The 13,495-nt window shown below is 49.7% G+C and overlaps 1 protein-coding gene across 1 annotated transcript in view; it reads left to right on the top strand.

The window, feature by feature from the left end:
- The window catches only part of Cpped1 (calcineurin like phosphoesterase domain containing 1), a 126,890-nt gene that overhangs the window by 87,922 nt on the left and 25,473 nt on the right, over nt 1-13,495 (top strand). The window contains exon 3 of the mRNA XM_041676690.1: nt 10,416-10,838. Within this exon, the coding sequence (XP_041532624.1) occupies nt 10,416-10,838 (423 nt within the window). The remainder of the gene's footprint in view (nt 1-10,415; nt 10,839-13,495) is intronic.

The following is a 13,495-nucleotide window of genomic DNA, read 5'->3' as shown; positions in this document are numbered from 1 at the left end:
CCACCGTTCACCGTAGGGACACACCACCGTTCACCGTAGGGACACACCACCGTACACAGTAGGGACACACCACCATTCACAGTAGGGACACACCACCGTACACAGTAGGGACACACCACCATTCACAGTAGGGACACACCACCGTACACAGTAAGGACACACCACCGTACACAGTAGGGACACACCACCGTTCACCGTAGGGACACACCACCGTTCACCGTAGGGACACACCACCGTTCACCGTAGGGACACACCACCGTACACAGTAAGGACACACCACCGTACACAGTAGGGACACACCACTGTACACAGTAAGGACACACCACCGTTCACAGTAAGGACACACCACCGTACACAGTAAGGACACACCACCGTTCACAGTAGGGACACACCACCGTACACAGTAGGGACACACCACCGTTCACAGTAGGGACACACCACCGTACACAGTAGGGACACACCACCGTTCACCGTAGGGACACACCACCGTACACAGTAGGGACACACCACCGTTCACAGTAGGGACACACCACCGTACACAGTAAGGACACACCACCGTACACAACAGGGACACACCACCAAATACAGTAGGGACACACCACCGTTCACCGTAGGGACACACCACCAAATACAGTAGGGACACATCACCATTCACAGTAGGGACACACTACTGTACACAACAGGGACACACCACTGTACACAGTAGGGATACACCCACCGTCCACAGTAGGGACACACTACTGTATACAACAAGGACATACCACTGTACACAGTAGGGATACACCACCGTACACAGTAGGGACACACCACCGTACACAGCTGATACACACCATCATTCGCAGATGAGGTCCCAGCTAATGCCACAGGGAACAGGCCTGCTGTGGGCTCTTGTGTATGCTTCTTCAAGCTGGTGTCACTCTGGTCCCTTACTAAAAGTTTGAATTGATAGTTTTTAATGGCCCTGTAAGGGAAGTTTTAAAGTCACGCTGTGATTTTTGTTGTGTAATTGGTGTCTGCACTGACTGTTCTGTGTTCAGCCTACACTGAAGAAGGGACATTGCTGGCCCCATTCCCCACCTCTTGAAGGTTGGGCCAGAAGTTCCTGTCTCTGGCACGTCAGTCATTCTGTGCTATACTTTCCCCACCTGGCTCAGGTGGCAGCATTGACCTCAAGCTCTCTAAGCATGAGGAAAATCTCAGGTCACATCAGCCCTGCCTTCTCAGTGGAGAGAGGAAGGAGGCCGAACATGTACTGTGTGTTGAATACTTATGTATGTGATCTCATTCATCCCCACATTTCCCTAATGGAGTTTTAGGGCCTAACCAGAAGCCCCAAAGCTCAGAGGATCTTGTAATCCCTCAAAGTACAGCTCAAGTTCTCTGAGTCCAGGGACCTCACCTGCTCCTTCCTAAAATGCTAGCCCAAAGGGCAGTAGTGTTGTTGGACCCTGGAGTACAATCACCGAGGAAGAGTCACTGCAAGAGACCATCTCTCACACCACAGTTGAGGATTTTATTAATTCTGTCATGACGGGTCTTTCAGCATTTGAGGAGCCAGAAAGACCCCAAATGGCTGGTACAGGCTATTTTTAGAGGAAAAGGCCACAGAAGCAAGGGAGGTTACTGGGGATTGTTCTTTAACTATTATGATTGGCTTATTGAAAAGGGATACTACCAATAATTGTCTGGAGAGTGGTTGCCAGATCAGGTGAGGTAAGAGGGAACATCTGAGGGTCACTTTGCCCCTTTCCCAGGGACTGAGTCAGAACACCAGGAACTGAGTCAACACCTAAGGGTTATCTTACCCCTATTCAATAACTGAGTTTATTTGGAGAACATTCACAAGGACTCAGGGAGATGGTGGAAAATTCCCAACATTTCAGTACGTGCATGTGTAGTTGTTAGATCCTTGGTTCCCGGGGGGGGGGGGGGGGGGAGGGTTGGACAGCACTACTGCTGAGACTGAGAGGGCTCAGAACTGTCCTCAGAATTGTCTTAAAGTTTTACATTGTGAAGTTGTCAGCACTGAAGTCTGATGGTAATCATGACTGCATCCATCACCCTATCCCTGAACTTCAAGTTCCTGTGCCCACTGCTGTCAGCATCCCAGCCCAGAGATGTAGTGTGTGCAGTTAGTTCACTGGTATCCAGTACACCCTTATTACTGTGCACCCATAACCCCATTTCATAAAGTCCTTGGATGAAGCTTCTTCCTGTACTTCTCATTCTTTCCTGCCTGTGGCTACAGTGGCCTGCATCCTAGCTCTTGTCCCTGAACCTGACCCCTCTGTCCTCTTGTACTGGGGTGCTTTCAAATGTCAACTTGACACAAGATAGAGTCATCAGCTGAGGAAACAACTCCATGTCTGATGTCAAAGGGCTCCTCAGATCTCCAGCTCCTTTCAGCTGTGTTGACTGCAACACACTTCTTTCTCTAAGACTGGTTCCACTCCCTGTCAGCAGCTCTCCTTGCCTCTGGCATCTCCAGCTTCTTGGGATCTCCAAGGCCACCCAGGAGTCAGCTTCACAGCTTCATGCAATGACCTTTGTAGGCTTCCAAACAGGGACACCCCTAATATGCCTGGCCTCAACAGCTTTGCTTAGTCATAGAGGGAGATTCCATAACCCCTTTCTTGTATTCTTGACTCTAAAGCCAGAACTGTGTAGCCTAAGCTGGTCCACGCCTTTAATCCCAGCACTCAGGAGGAATTCCAGGAACACTCTCTCAAGGAAACCAGCCTGCTGGGGCAGGGACATGCCCCACTTATTCAAATAATTTTCACCAGCTTTGTGTTTTCTGTGGTTTCCTTCACTGCCTAAGCTTGACTGACCTAGAACTCACTCTGTAGATGAGGCTGGCCTCAGACTCAGGGGTCCATCAGCTGCTGCCTTGGAGTCTGGGAGTAAAGGTGTGTACCACAACCAGCCCTATTTCCTTAATTCCTTTTCATCAGTCGGCAGCTTAGCTGAGTGGGCTCTTGCTCTGAGGTCACCACTCCTTTATTCCAGCTACCCTCAGACTTTTCCTTCCTCGGTCCACACCTCCTAGACCCCTTCTCTTCACAAACTGTGCAGTTTGTGCTCTTCCTTGCTTAGCTTAGTCCTTGCTGTTAGAGTCTGCCTAAGACTGACCACTAAGAAACACACATGGCCCAGAAATCTCCTCTGCCAAAGCTCAGGCATAAATTTTGGACAAGGGCAGAAAGTAGCCACATTCTTTGCCAAAATATCACAAGAATGATCTCTAGGCCACGTACTAAAATTCTTATCCCCTGAAACCTCCTGAGTAGGGCTCCCACAGTTTAAAGCATGTTCAACAGCACTGTCTTCTATGCTCCTTCCTACTGGGATGGCCCATTAAGCCCCACTTAGAGCACTCACCTGCTGTTGTAATCCACAGGCTCAGTATGTTCCATAGTCCTCTGAACAAGCACATGCTCAGGCCTTTTACCAGAATATCCCAGTCCATGACCATGCAGACCACGCATTCAAATCCATGAACTCTTGGAAGTCATTCCTATTTACAAACTGATCAGGCTCTATTGCTGAAGACAATTATACATCTCCACAGTGAAGTAAAGCTGCTGCCTAACTGGAGCCCTCACCCCTTCTGACCAGGGTTCATGGTACTGGAAGGGCCTCTGCACACTGGCACAGGAGAAAGGCCATCACCAACCCAGCCACAGACCCCTCAGTATGCAGTGGTGACCTGCCTGCCTGAAACACTGGGGTGATAGTTGACACCTACTGAGCCTGTGCCTAACACAGGTGGCTAAACAGCCGAGACTAGATAGGCCATGAGCCTAGAAGAAAAGCAAATCGTATTGTTCTGGTAAAGGAACACAGCAGCAGAATGACTCCTAACTACCTTCTGCTGTACCCGTAGAGCGGTGCCTCCCCCAGCCAGGGTCAGAGAAGCTGCTTCCCGCAGGAGATGGGAACGAATACAGACCCACACTGGCCAGTGTGCTGAGAGTGAGAGACTCTGAAACACTGGGTCCTAAATGGGCTGTCTTCATCGGTCCCCTCCTCAGCACTTGGAGGACTGTGGAAGAGGAGACAGGAAAGCGTTATGAGCCAGAGCTGGTAGAGAACAAGGAAACAGCCGGGCAGTGGTGGTGCACACCTTTAATCCCAGCACTTGGGAGGCAGAGGCGGGTGGATCTCTGTGAGTTCAAGACCAGCCTGGTCTACAAGACCTAGTTCCAGGATAGCTAGGGCTGTTACACAGAGAAACCCTGTCTAGAAAAACCAGAGAGAGAGAGAGAGAGAGAGAGTCTTCCAGACCCAACTGGACTGATGCACAGATGAAATGGCACAGACCGGCAGCATGCAAAGGCCCTGCATAGGTCCAACCAATGCTGTCCTAGTACTGAGAGAGGGAGGGGTAGACAAGAGCCCCCATCCCTAACCACAAAGCTATCTCTAACTGCTAACCACTAGCAGAACAAAAATCAGTTTTCTCTAATGGAGTGTCATTGTAGGCATATAAGCCACACTTAAAGGCAGGTCCATGCCCCCCACTATGTGTGTGTGTTCAGCCTCTGGAATCCTGAAGAAGCAAGCTGTATCGCAGTGAAGGGATGGACTTGCTAGCAAGGCGTGGGCAAGCCAGCAAGTGTCCTTTTCCTTGTCTTTATATAGGTTGCTGTAGGTGTGGCCCAGATTGGAGGTTCATCCTCTTGCCTCGAGATCAGATTAAAGTGCCTCTTCCTACTTCCTGCTAAGCAAAAGTCCCTCACTCATGGGTTTTGTATTTTTGGATTTTAGTTAATTCCACATGTAGTCATGTTGATAACCAAAATAGTCATCACAATGGTATTTTTTGGAGACAGTTGTCTTCTATTGCTTTGTTTGGACATTTTTTTATATCTTACTGGTCTTTTGCTTGTATTTTATGGTTTCCTACTTGATGTTTTTATGGTGTATGTGTGTGATCGCACAGGCACATGCCTGGGTGTGTGTTGTGTTTCCTATTCCTTTTTTATTCTGGTTTGTTTGTATTTGCCTGTATTTTTTTTAAATACAGAGAGAAAGAAAACATGGAGTTGATGGGTGGAAGGTGGGGAGTTTCTGTGAGGAGATAAAAGAGGAAAATTGATCAGAATAGATTTTATGAAAAAATTATTTTCAATTAAGAAAATGAAAAGTGCCTTAATGTTTTCATATATATATATATATATATATATATATATATATATATATATATAGAGAGAGAGAGAGAGAGAGAGAGAGAGAGAGAGAGAGAGAGAGAGAGACTGGAGGTGGTAGCACTCAGGAGCAGAGACAGACAAATCTCTGTGAGTTCGAGGCCAGTGTGGTTTATAAGAGCTAGTTCCAGGACTGTTACATTGAGATACAATGTCTTGAAAAAAATACAAATAAATTTAAAGCAAGTGGAGATACTATATGCACCAAAGTGTCATAAAGTTCAGGCCCAAGGAGCTGGCTGGCTAAGCACCCTCACCTGAGACCCAGGACCTTCATTCATGGCCTGGACAGCCCGGTTCAAATCCTGGCAGCCCTCTGATTGAGCTGTCCTGTTTGCTGTGGGCCAGTCTTGGTACAGTACCTGACTTGCCGGGACTTTAGAATGGACATCTAGGAGCATTGCAGCACATTCTCTCTCAAGGTGGCAGGAGGAGGGTCATTGGAACTCCTGGGAAGTAGTCCGCCATGTTCAAGGTCTGAGCTAGCAGCTTGGCCACAGGGAAAAGAACCAGCGGAGCCTCCGAGGGTCCTCAGCACAGGCGCACGTTATCTGGGGGCAGCTGAAGAAGACACTTGCAGGTCCATGGCACTTGCAAACCTGGATTCAGAACTAGTTAACCAGGTCATTCACACTATGTGAAATTTCAGCCCCGTTATCAGAGCCTTCTCCTAGTCCCTGTGCTAGGCGGTACTGCTGTTTCTCCAGCTTAGGCCATTAGCTGTGCACATAGACTGAAGCCTCACCTCTGCTGTGTGGCTCCTCCCCCTCCCCAGAAAGTTCCACTAGAGATGCATGACTGGGGTGCAACGCCTGGGTGTCAGTCTCTGAAACTTCTATAATAAGCCCTGGAGTCTTCTGGCAGAAAGCACCTCTTAAGAGAAGTGTGTGTGTGTGTGTGTGTGTGTGTGTGTGTGTGTGTGTGTTCGTGTGTTCCCCCTCCTCCTGTCTCCCCTCTCCCTCTCCTCTCCCCTTCCTTTCCTTTCTCTCCCTCTCTCTCTTTCTCTCTCCCTCTCTGCCCCTCTGTCCCTTTCTACCTCCCTCTTCCCCCTTCCTCTATCTCTTCCCTCCTCTCTTCCCCCTTTCCCTCTTCCTCCCTCCCTCCCTACCAATTCTCTTCCCCTCTTCTCAGTTCTCTCCTCTCTTCCCTGCTCCCTTTCCCCCCATCTTCCCTTTTATCCCACATCCCACTCTCCCTCTCCCTTACCACCCCACCTTGCTGAAAGAAGAGAGAAGGGAAGGAGAAATGATACATAAAGTTTCCCAACTCCTTGAATCATTAGAGACATTTTCTCCACAAAACATGAATGTATCTCTAAACCTTTAACACTTTTATGTGACTCTACTCTTTATGTCTTATGTTTTTAATCCTATGCGTGGTGAGCACCTGTGGTGGTTTGAACAAGAATTGGCCCATAGGCCCATAGATTCAAATACTTGGTCACTAGGGAGTGGCACTGTTAGGAGCTGTGGCCTTATTGGAGGAAGTGTGTCAGTGGGATGGGTTTCAAATGCTTAAGCCAGGCCCAGTGCCTCTGGCTGCCTGGTGCCTGCAGATCTGGACATAGAGCTCTCAGCTAGTCCCCAGCAGCACATCTGCCTGCACATCTGCCAGCACACTGCCATGCTCCCTGTCATGCGGATAATGCACTAAACCTCTGAACTGTAAGCCAGCCCCAATTAAACATTTTCTTTTATAAGCATTGCCGTGATCAGGTATCAGTGACTGAGATGGCATCTTATCAGAAGAGCTGCACTGTTTCTTTTATCTTTTCATTGGGGTGATCCATGAAGAAAGCATTTTGGTGGCACTGAGAGCCTGACCTCACACACTAACAATGCAGCTAACAGTGACCGGCATGACCACTGAGACACAAAGAGAAACAGATCGATCTACCGCCACTGTGACCACCTAAGTGAACCTCTTGGAGCTAATGAACACAGGCCAGGAGCACAGAGTAAGTGTAGGCAGTGTGAGTTGCAGCACCAAGGATGGCGAGCTCACCGGGGACCTCCAGAGCAGCAAGGAGGGCCACCCTTGGAAGCAGTGGCCTCGTGTACCCGTCATTTCTGCAGCTGTTCCCTCAGCATCAGCCCTGAGTTCCTCCTGCTCCCTCTTCATACGGGTTACTTTCTGACCGGATTCCTTCATCTCTGCATTCCAGCCTTTCTTAGCTCAGATGCTTCGTGGGGCTTTTCCTAAGTGTGCAGTTTTGTGGGCTGTGCAGATTTTGGACTCATGTCTGATGCCCAGCGCAGTGTCAGGACACAGCATCAACTCTAGTGCTGACCCATCATGTGCCAGGGCCTCTCAAAGCCATCTTTCCCTCCTCTCTGGGTTCATCACATTTAGGGAGTGGGCCTGCTCTTCTCCATTGTTTTTCTTATGCCTCTGGGTTGTGACATCTTTGGGGGTGTAATGACCCTTTCACGGGGGTGACCTAAGACCATGGGAGAACACAGATATTTACAATATAATTCATAACTGTACTAAATTACAGTTATGAAGTAGCAATGAAAATAACTTTATGGTTGGAAGTTGCTGCATCATGGGAAACTGTATTAAAGGGTAACAGCATTAGGATGGCTGAGGCCCACTGTCCATGCTGTCTGTGGACTTTATAAAGGGTTGCAGCGTTAGGATGGCTGAGGACCACTGTCCACACTGTCTGTGAACTGTATAAAGGGTCACAGCTTTAGGATGGCTGAGGACCACTGTCCACGCTGTCTGTGAACTGTATAAAGGGTCACAGCGTTAGGATGGCTGAGGAGCACTGTCCACGCTGTCTGTGAACTGTATAAAGGGTCACAGCATTAGGAGGAGTGAGGCCCACTATCAATGCTGTCTGTGGACTCTATAAAGGGTCACAGCGTTAGGATGGCTGAGGACCACTGTCTACGCTGTCCATGGACTGTATACAGGGTCACAGAGTTAGGAGGGCTGAGGACCACTGTCTACGCTGTCTGTGGACTGTATAAAGGGTCACAGCGTTAGGAGGGCTGAGGCCCACTATCAACGCTGTCTGTGGACTCTATAAAGGGTCACAGCATTAGGATGGCTGAGGACCACTGTCCACGCTGTCTGTGGACTGTATAAAGGGTCGCAGTGTTATGATGGCTGAGGACCACTGTCCACGCTGTCCGTGGACTGTATAAAGGGTCACAGCATTAGGAGGGCTGAGGACCACTGTCTACGCTGTCCGTGGACTGTATACAGGGTCACAGCGTTAGGATGGCTGAGGACCACTGTCCATACTCTCTGTGGACTGTATAAAGGGTCGCAGTGTTAGGAGGGCTGAGGACCACTGTCCACGCTGTCTGTGGACTGTACTAAAGAGTCGCAGTGTTAGGAGGGCTGAGGACCACTGTCCACGCTGTCTGTGGACTGTATAAAGGGTCGCAGTGTTAGGAGGGCTGAGAACCACTGTCCACGCTGTCTGTGGACTGTACTAAAGAGTCGCAGTGTTAGGAGGGCTGAGGACCACTGTCCACGCTCTCCGTGGACTGTATACAGGGTCACAGCGTTAGGAGGGCTGAGGACCACTGTCCATGCTGTCTGTGGACTGTACTAAAGAGTCGCAGTGTTAGGAGGGCTGAGGACCACTGTCCACGCTGTCCGTGGACTGTACTAAAGAGTCGCAGTGTTAGGAGGGCTGAGGACCACTGTCCACGCTGTCTGTGGACTGTACTAAAGAGTCGCAGTGTTAGGAGGCTGAGGACCACTGTCCACGCTGTCTGTGGACTGTACTAAAGAGTCGCAGTGTTAGGAGGGCTGAGGACCACTGTCCACGCTGTCTGTGGACTGTATACAGGGTCACAGCGTTAGGAGGGCTGAGGACCACTGTCCATGCTGTCTGTGGACTGTACTAAAGAGTCGCAGTGTTAGGAGGGCTGAGGACCACTGTCCACGCTGTCCGTGGACTGTATACAGGGTCACAGCGTTAGGAGGGCTGAGGACCACTCTCCATGCTGTCTGTGGACTGTACTAAAGAGTCGCAGTGTTAGGAGGGCTGAGGACCACTGTCCACGCTGTCTGTGGACTGTATAAAGGGTCGCAGTGTTTGGAGGGCTGAGGACCACTGTCCACGCTGTCTGTGGACTGTATAAAGGGTCACAGTGTTAGGAGGGCTGAGGACCACTGTCCACGCTGTCTGTAGACTGTATAAAGGGTCGCAGTGTTAGGAGGGCTGAGGACCACTGTCCACGCTGTCTGTGGACTGTACTAAAGAGTCGCAGTGTTAGGAGGGCTGAGGACCACTGTCCACGCTGTCTGTGGACTGTACTAAAGAGTCGCAGTGTTAGGAGGGCTGAGGACCACTGTCCACGCTCTCCGTGGCAGCTGCATTCTCACTCTGCTTTCCTTTTCTCATTAAGTCCTCATGACATCACAGGCAGGTGGAGTGCACAGTGGTAATTTACCTAACCTACGATCAACACCCCAATTTAGAGGGAAGGACTTATGCTCATCCCTGTCACTAAACTGGTGCTTCACACATAGTCAATGCTTAGTAATACTTGTTGAATAAATTCACACAGAGAGGCTCTGAAGAACAGATGTGGAATTGAATTGGTCATTTCAATATCCATTTATTAAAGCTTTAATACATTATTACAGGAAGTGCAGAAGCCAGCTATCTGAAGAAAGAGAGTGCTGGTTGCCCACACATTTTCCAACCCTCTATCCAAATAATCATTTCCATTCTGAGTCTTGCAGGCCAGAGTGGGAGGGAGGATGTGCTGAGCACTAAGATGCTGGGCCTGTGTGTGCCTTGTTGAGCTGCTGAGGGAACACAGAATGCCTCTTCCGTGCTGGGACTCTTGGCACGTTGATCGCTAGGTCCAAGATTTCTCCCTCAAGGTTCTGATGGATTTTGCGAGACCAGATAGATACCTGTGTGAGGTCCTTGTTCAAAACCAGGTCCACACAAACACAGCACAAGGATGGCCAGATGCACGTTGGGGCAGCGGGGAAGTTGCTTCTCTGCTGTCTGATCTCACAGACACTGAACTTCTCAGGTTGCAGAAATGAGCAGGATGTGTTGTTCCCCTGTAAGGAGTAGACAGGTACCCACTTCATCATCTTGCTTCTAGCGGCCGCTTACTTTTTGACAGTTCTATACCATTTATTTCCTAGTCTGTCTTATTTCATGTGAGTAGATAGGGAAATGGCTCCAGCCCTCTCAGGTGATCACCCTTTGTCTTCTAGGAACTCGCTGGCGGAAGGAACAGACCAAGGACCTGCAGCAAGTACTAAAGGCCATCGACCAAGACATTCCACTGGTGCTGGTCAGTGGCAACCATGACCTGGGCAACATCCCCACCGCCGAGACTGTGGAGGAGTTCTGCCAAACATGGGGAGATGACTATTTCAGCTTCTGGGTGGGGGGCGTCCTCTTCTTGGTGCTCAATTCCCAGTTCTTTTACAATGCCTCCAAGTGCCCTGCACTGAAGCAGGCCCAGGACCACTGGCTGGACCAGCAGCTGAGCATCGCGGAGCAGCGGAAGTGCCAGCATGCCATCGTCTTCCAGCACATCCCGCTGTTCCTGTGCAGCATTGACGAGGAAGACGACTACTTCAACCTCACCAAGGCCGTGCGGAAGGAGCTGGCAAGCAAGCTTACTAGAGCAGGTAACGCCTGGGGCCTGGGGGTGTCCCCTTCTTTCTATCACTCAGCAAAGTGAAAAGGAGACAGAGTTTCAGAGGGACTGGTTCTCATCCCAGTTCATTACTCACCAGTAGTTTGGCTGTGGACAAGTTGCCAAATCCTTCCTGCCTCGGTTTCTGCAGATATCATAGGATGGTTATGAACAGTAATCCTAGAAATTGTGTAGGATGGCCCCTGACCTCTGAGCACCAACCTGAAGTAAACGCCCACATTTGAGGATGGGCGCCTTGGAGGTGAGGGGTCCTAGCAGAAGAGCTGGAAACAGCCTTCTTCATCTCTATGGGAAGCATGAACTGGCTGGAGGGCAGGTAAGCCTTGAGAAGAGGCGTCCTTCCACCATCCTCACGTACCATGCCGGAAACCTGGGCTGAGGCTGCATAGAGGGGTCCTGGGATCTTTATGGGTTCACCTGTATGGAAGTACATTGTGATTCCTTCCTGAATTAGGACAGGGAGATAGATGTATGTATAGGATCTCTCTGATGTAGACTTGCAACTTACCATTTGTGTGATCTACAAGTGTGCGATCGGGTAATGAAGATGCCCTGTTTTTAAAGCTTTATCTTAGCCATTGATGGCATAACTCCCTCGTGCTAGCCCCTGCCACCTGCCCCTCCTCAGATCCCCTCCCTCTAAAGAAATGGAATGCCCTGGGTTTCTTGCCTAAGTGATCAGCGGTTTCCAGGACTCCAACTAAGACAGCTACATGTCCTGTCCCCAACTCCCCTCTTAGACTGCTCCACAGCTTATTCATGTGGAACTCTTGGGACATGTGAACCCTTTAATTTGGTTATTACAGGAAGAAGCAGGGAAGGAGGTATCTCACCCAAGAACCAGAATTTATTAAACAGAAGAAAAAACAAAACTTAAAAACAATCCTCACTACTCTTTTCTTCATCTTCCACTGTTCAGTGTGTTTTCATTTGCTTGTGAAAGTCCAATGAGCACTTTTGTGCTTCTGAGACATTTTACAAAAAGCTTGCATAATGAGAGACATTTTCCAACTGTTCCATGGAGATGAGGTTGGGAACTTCCACTAAAGGCCTTTGAAATTTTATGCCATGCTTGAGTTAGTGTGGAAAATGTTTTTGATGCCAAGGAAGTATCGTGCCAGGGTGGTACCCACTCCACTGTGGAGATGGTTTGCAACAGAGAGTGAAGCCAGTAGAACATTCAGTGCCACCAAAACCAGCCCTTCCACAGCAAATGGAAGGCGGTGCAAATGCAGTTCCCTTCCTGCTCTCTGTTCTTCTTCTGTCAACATCCTCAAGGTAGCATGTGGGTCTGGGCTGCCCGGCCCACGGCAGAGCACATGCCATCTGTGAGGATGCCCAGATGCTGAGAGGACCCACAGTGTTAGCAGGGCAGCCTTGGAGAACACGGGGTACCTGGCCACCCAGAGCACAGAGGGACTTGCGTGTAGGATACAACAGCTCTAACAGATTCTGGAACCAGGTGTCTTGTCAGCATGTCTACCCAGGAGTGTGTATGCCTCCGAGGTGAATCTCATGGCCCATCTGGCAAAGGCTGATCCACAACCATGAGGCTGGACAAGCCCTGGCCATGCAGCCCCTTCCCATAGGCAGACTAAACAGGAAGACAAATTACAATTTGAAAGTTGCTTTTGAGCATGAGGCAGAGCAAGAGTTCACCTTCCTTTTCTATTCCTGGTGGATATCAGACCCCGGCATCCTGCGGGCTCTGGACTCAAAGGGTCCTCCTTGCCTGGCAAGATTGTGTTCATCCATGGGCCTGTTTCATGAAGAAGCTACATAGCCAGGCCCTCAGAACCCTCTCCTACCCCAGCCCAAGATCCAGCTCCTTAGCTTGCCCTTCCCAGAGCCTTTTGCCCTGACTGCCTCCATGTCACACGGCAAAACCTGTTCAGTGTTCACCTGTTCCGTATAAAGCTCCTTTCTCCACAATTCTTTGTCAGTGTTTCCTTGATCCCAGAGCTTGTCAAGGGGGTTGCAAGTGTTGACATTGTTATGATACAGTGCCAGTGGGACCCTGGCAGGTAAGGACCACAGCGGGTGACAAAATATACCATGCAGACATAGTTTGGCTGTGGAGTTTATTGAGAGGAGAGGAAGGTAGGAGAGAGGAAGAGAGAGAGAGAGAGAGAGAGAGAGAGAGAGAGAGAGGAAGAAGAAGGAGGAGGTGGAGGAGGAGGGAAAGGGAAGAAGGAGGGAGAGGGAAGAAGGAAGAGGGGCAGAGGCAGAGACCTGTTTGCCTCAGTGGGAAGAGAGAGAGAGAGAGAGAGAGAGAGAGAGAGAGAGAGCGGAGCTTGTCTCTTAAGGAGACATTTGCACCTCCATATAGTCAGGGAACTGCTTGCCATAGGCAGAGAGGTGCCAGGTTTCCAAGGGGCAGGGTCAAGGTGTGCCTGGATGCTAACATTCCTCCCTTCTTTTTTTATTAAAAAGTGAGGGGTTAGGCATGGGAGGTTAAGGAGATGAGGGCATCAAGTTCTCAAGACTGCTTCCTGCTGACTTTGGGCTGTTGAAATCTTGGTGAACCTGAGGAAGCTGAGATACTGGCCACATCCTGGGATAGGTGGCTGTTTCACTGCTGGTCAGGCTGTGGATCTGTGGAACTGTCCAGTGTTTCTTGGACCTAGC

Source organism: Microtus oregoni, unplaced genomic scaffold (assembly GCF_018167655.1).
Source record: "Microtus oregoni isolate MIOR12 unplaced genomic scaffold, Mior012 000027F_ref0000203, whole genome shotgun sequence".
NCBI classification, from domain to species: Eukaryota; Metazoa; Chordata; class Mammalia; order Rodentia; family Cricetidae; genus Microtus; species Microtus oregoni.
Note: the sequence above shows the minus strand (reverse complement) of the source record. Positions and strands in the feature narration are given on the sequence as shown.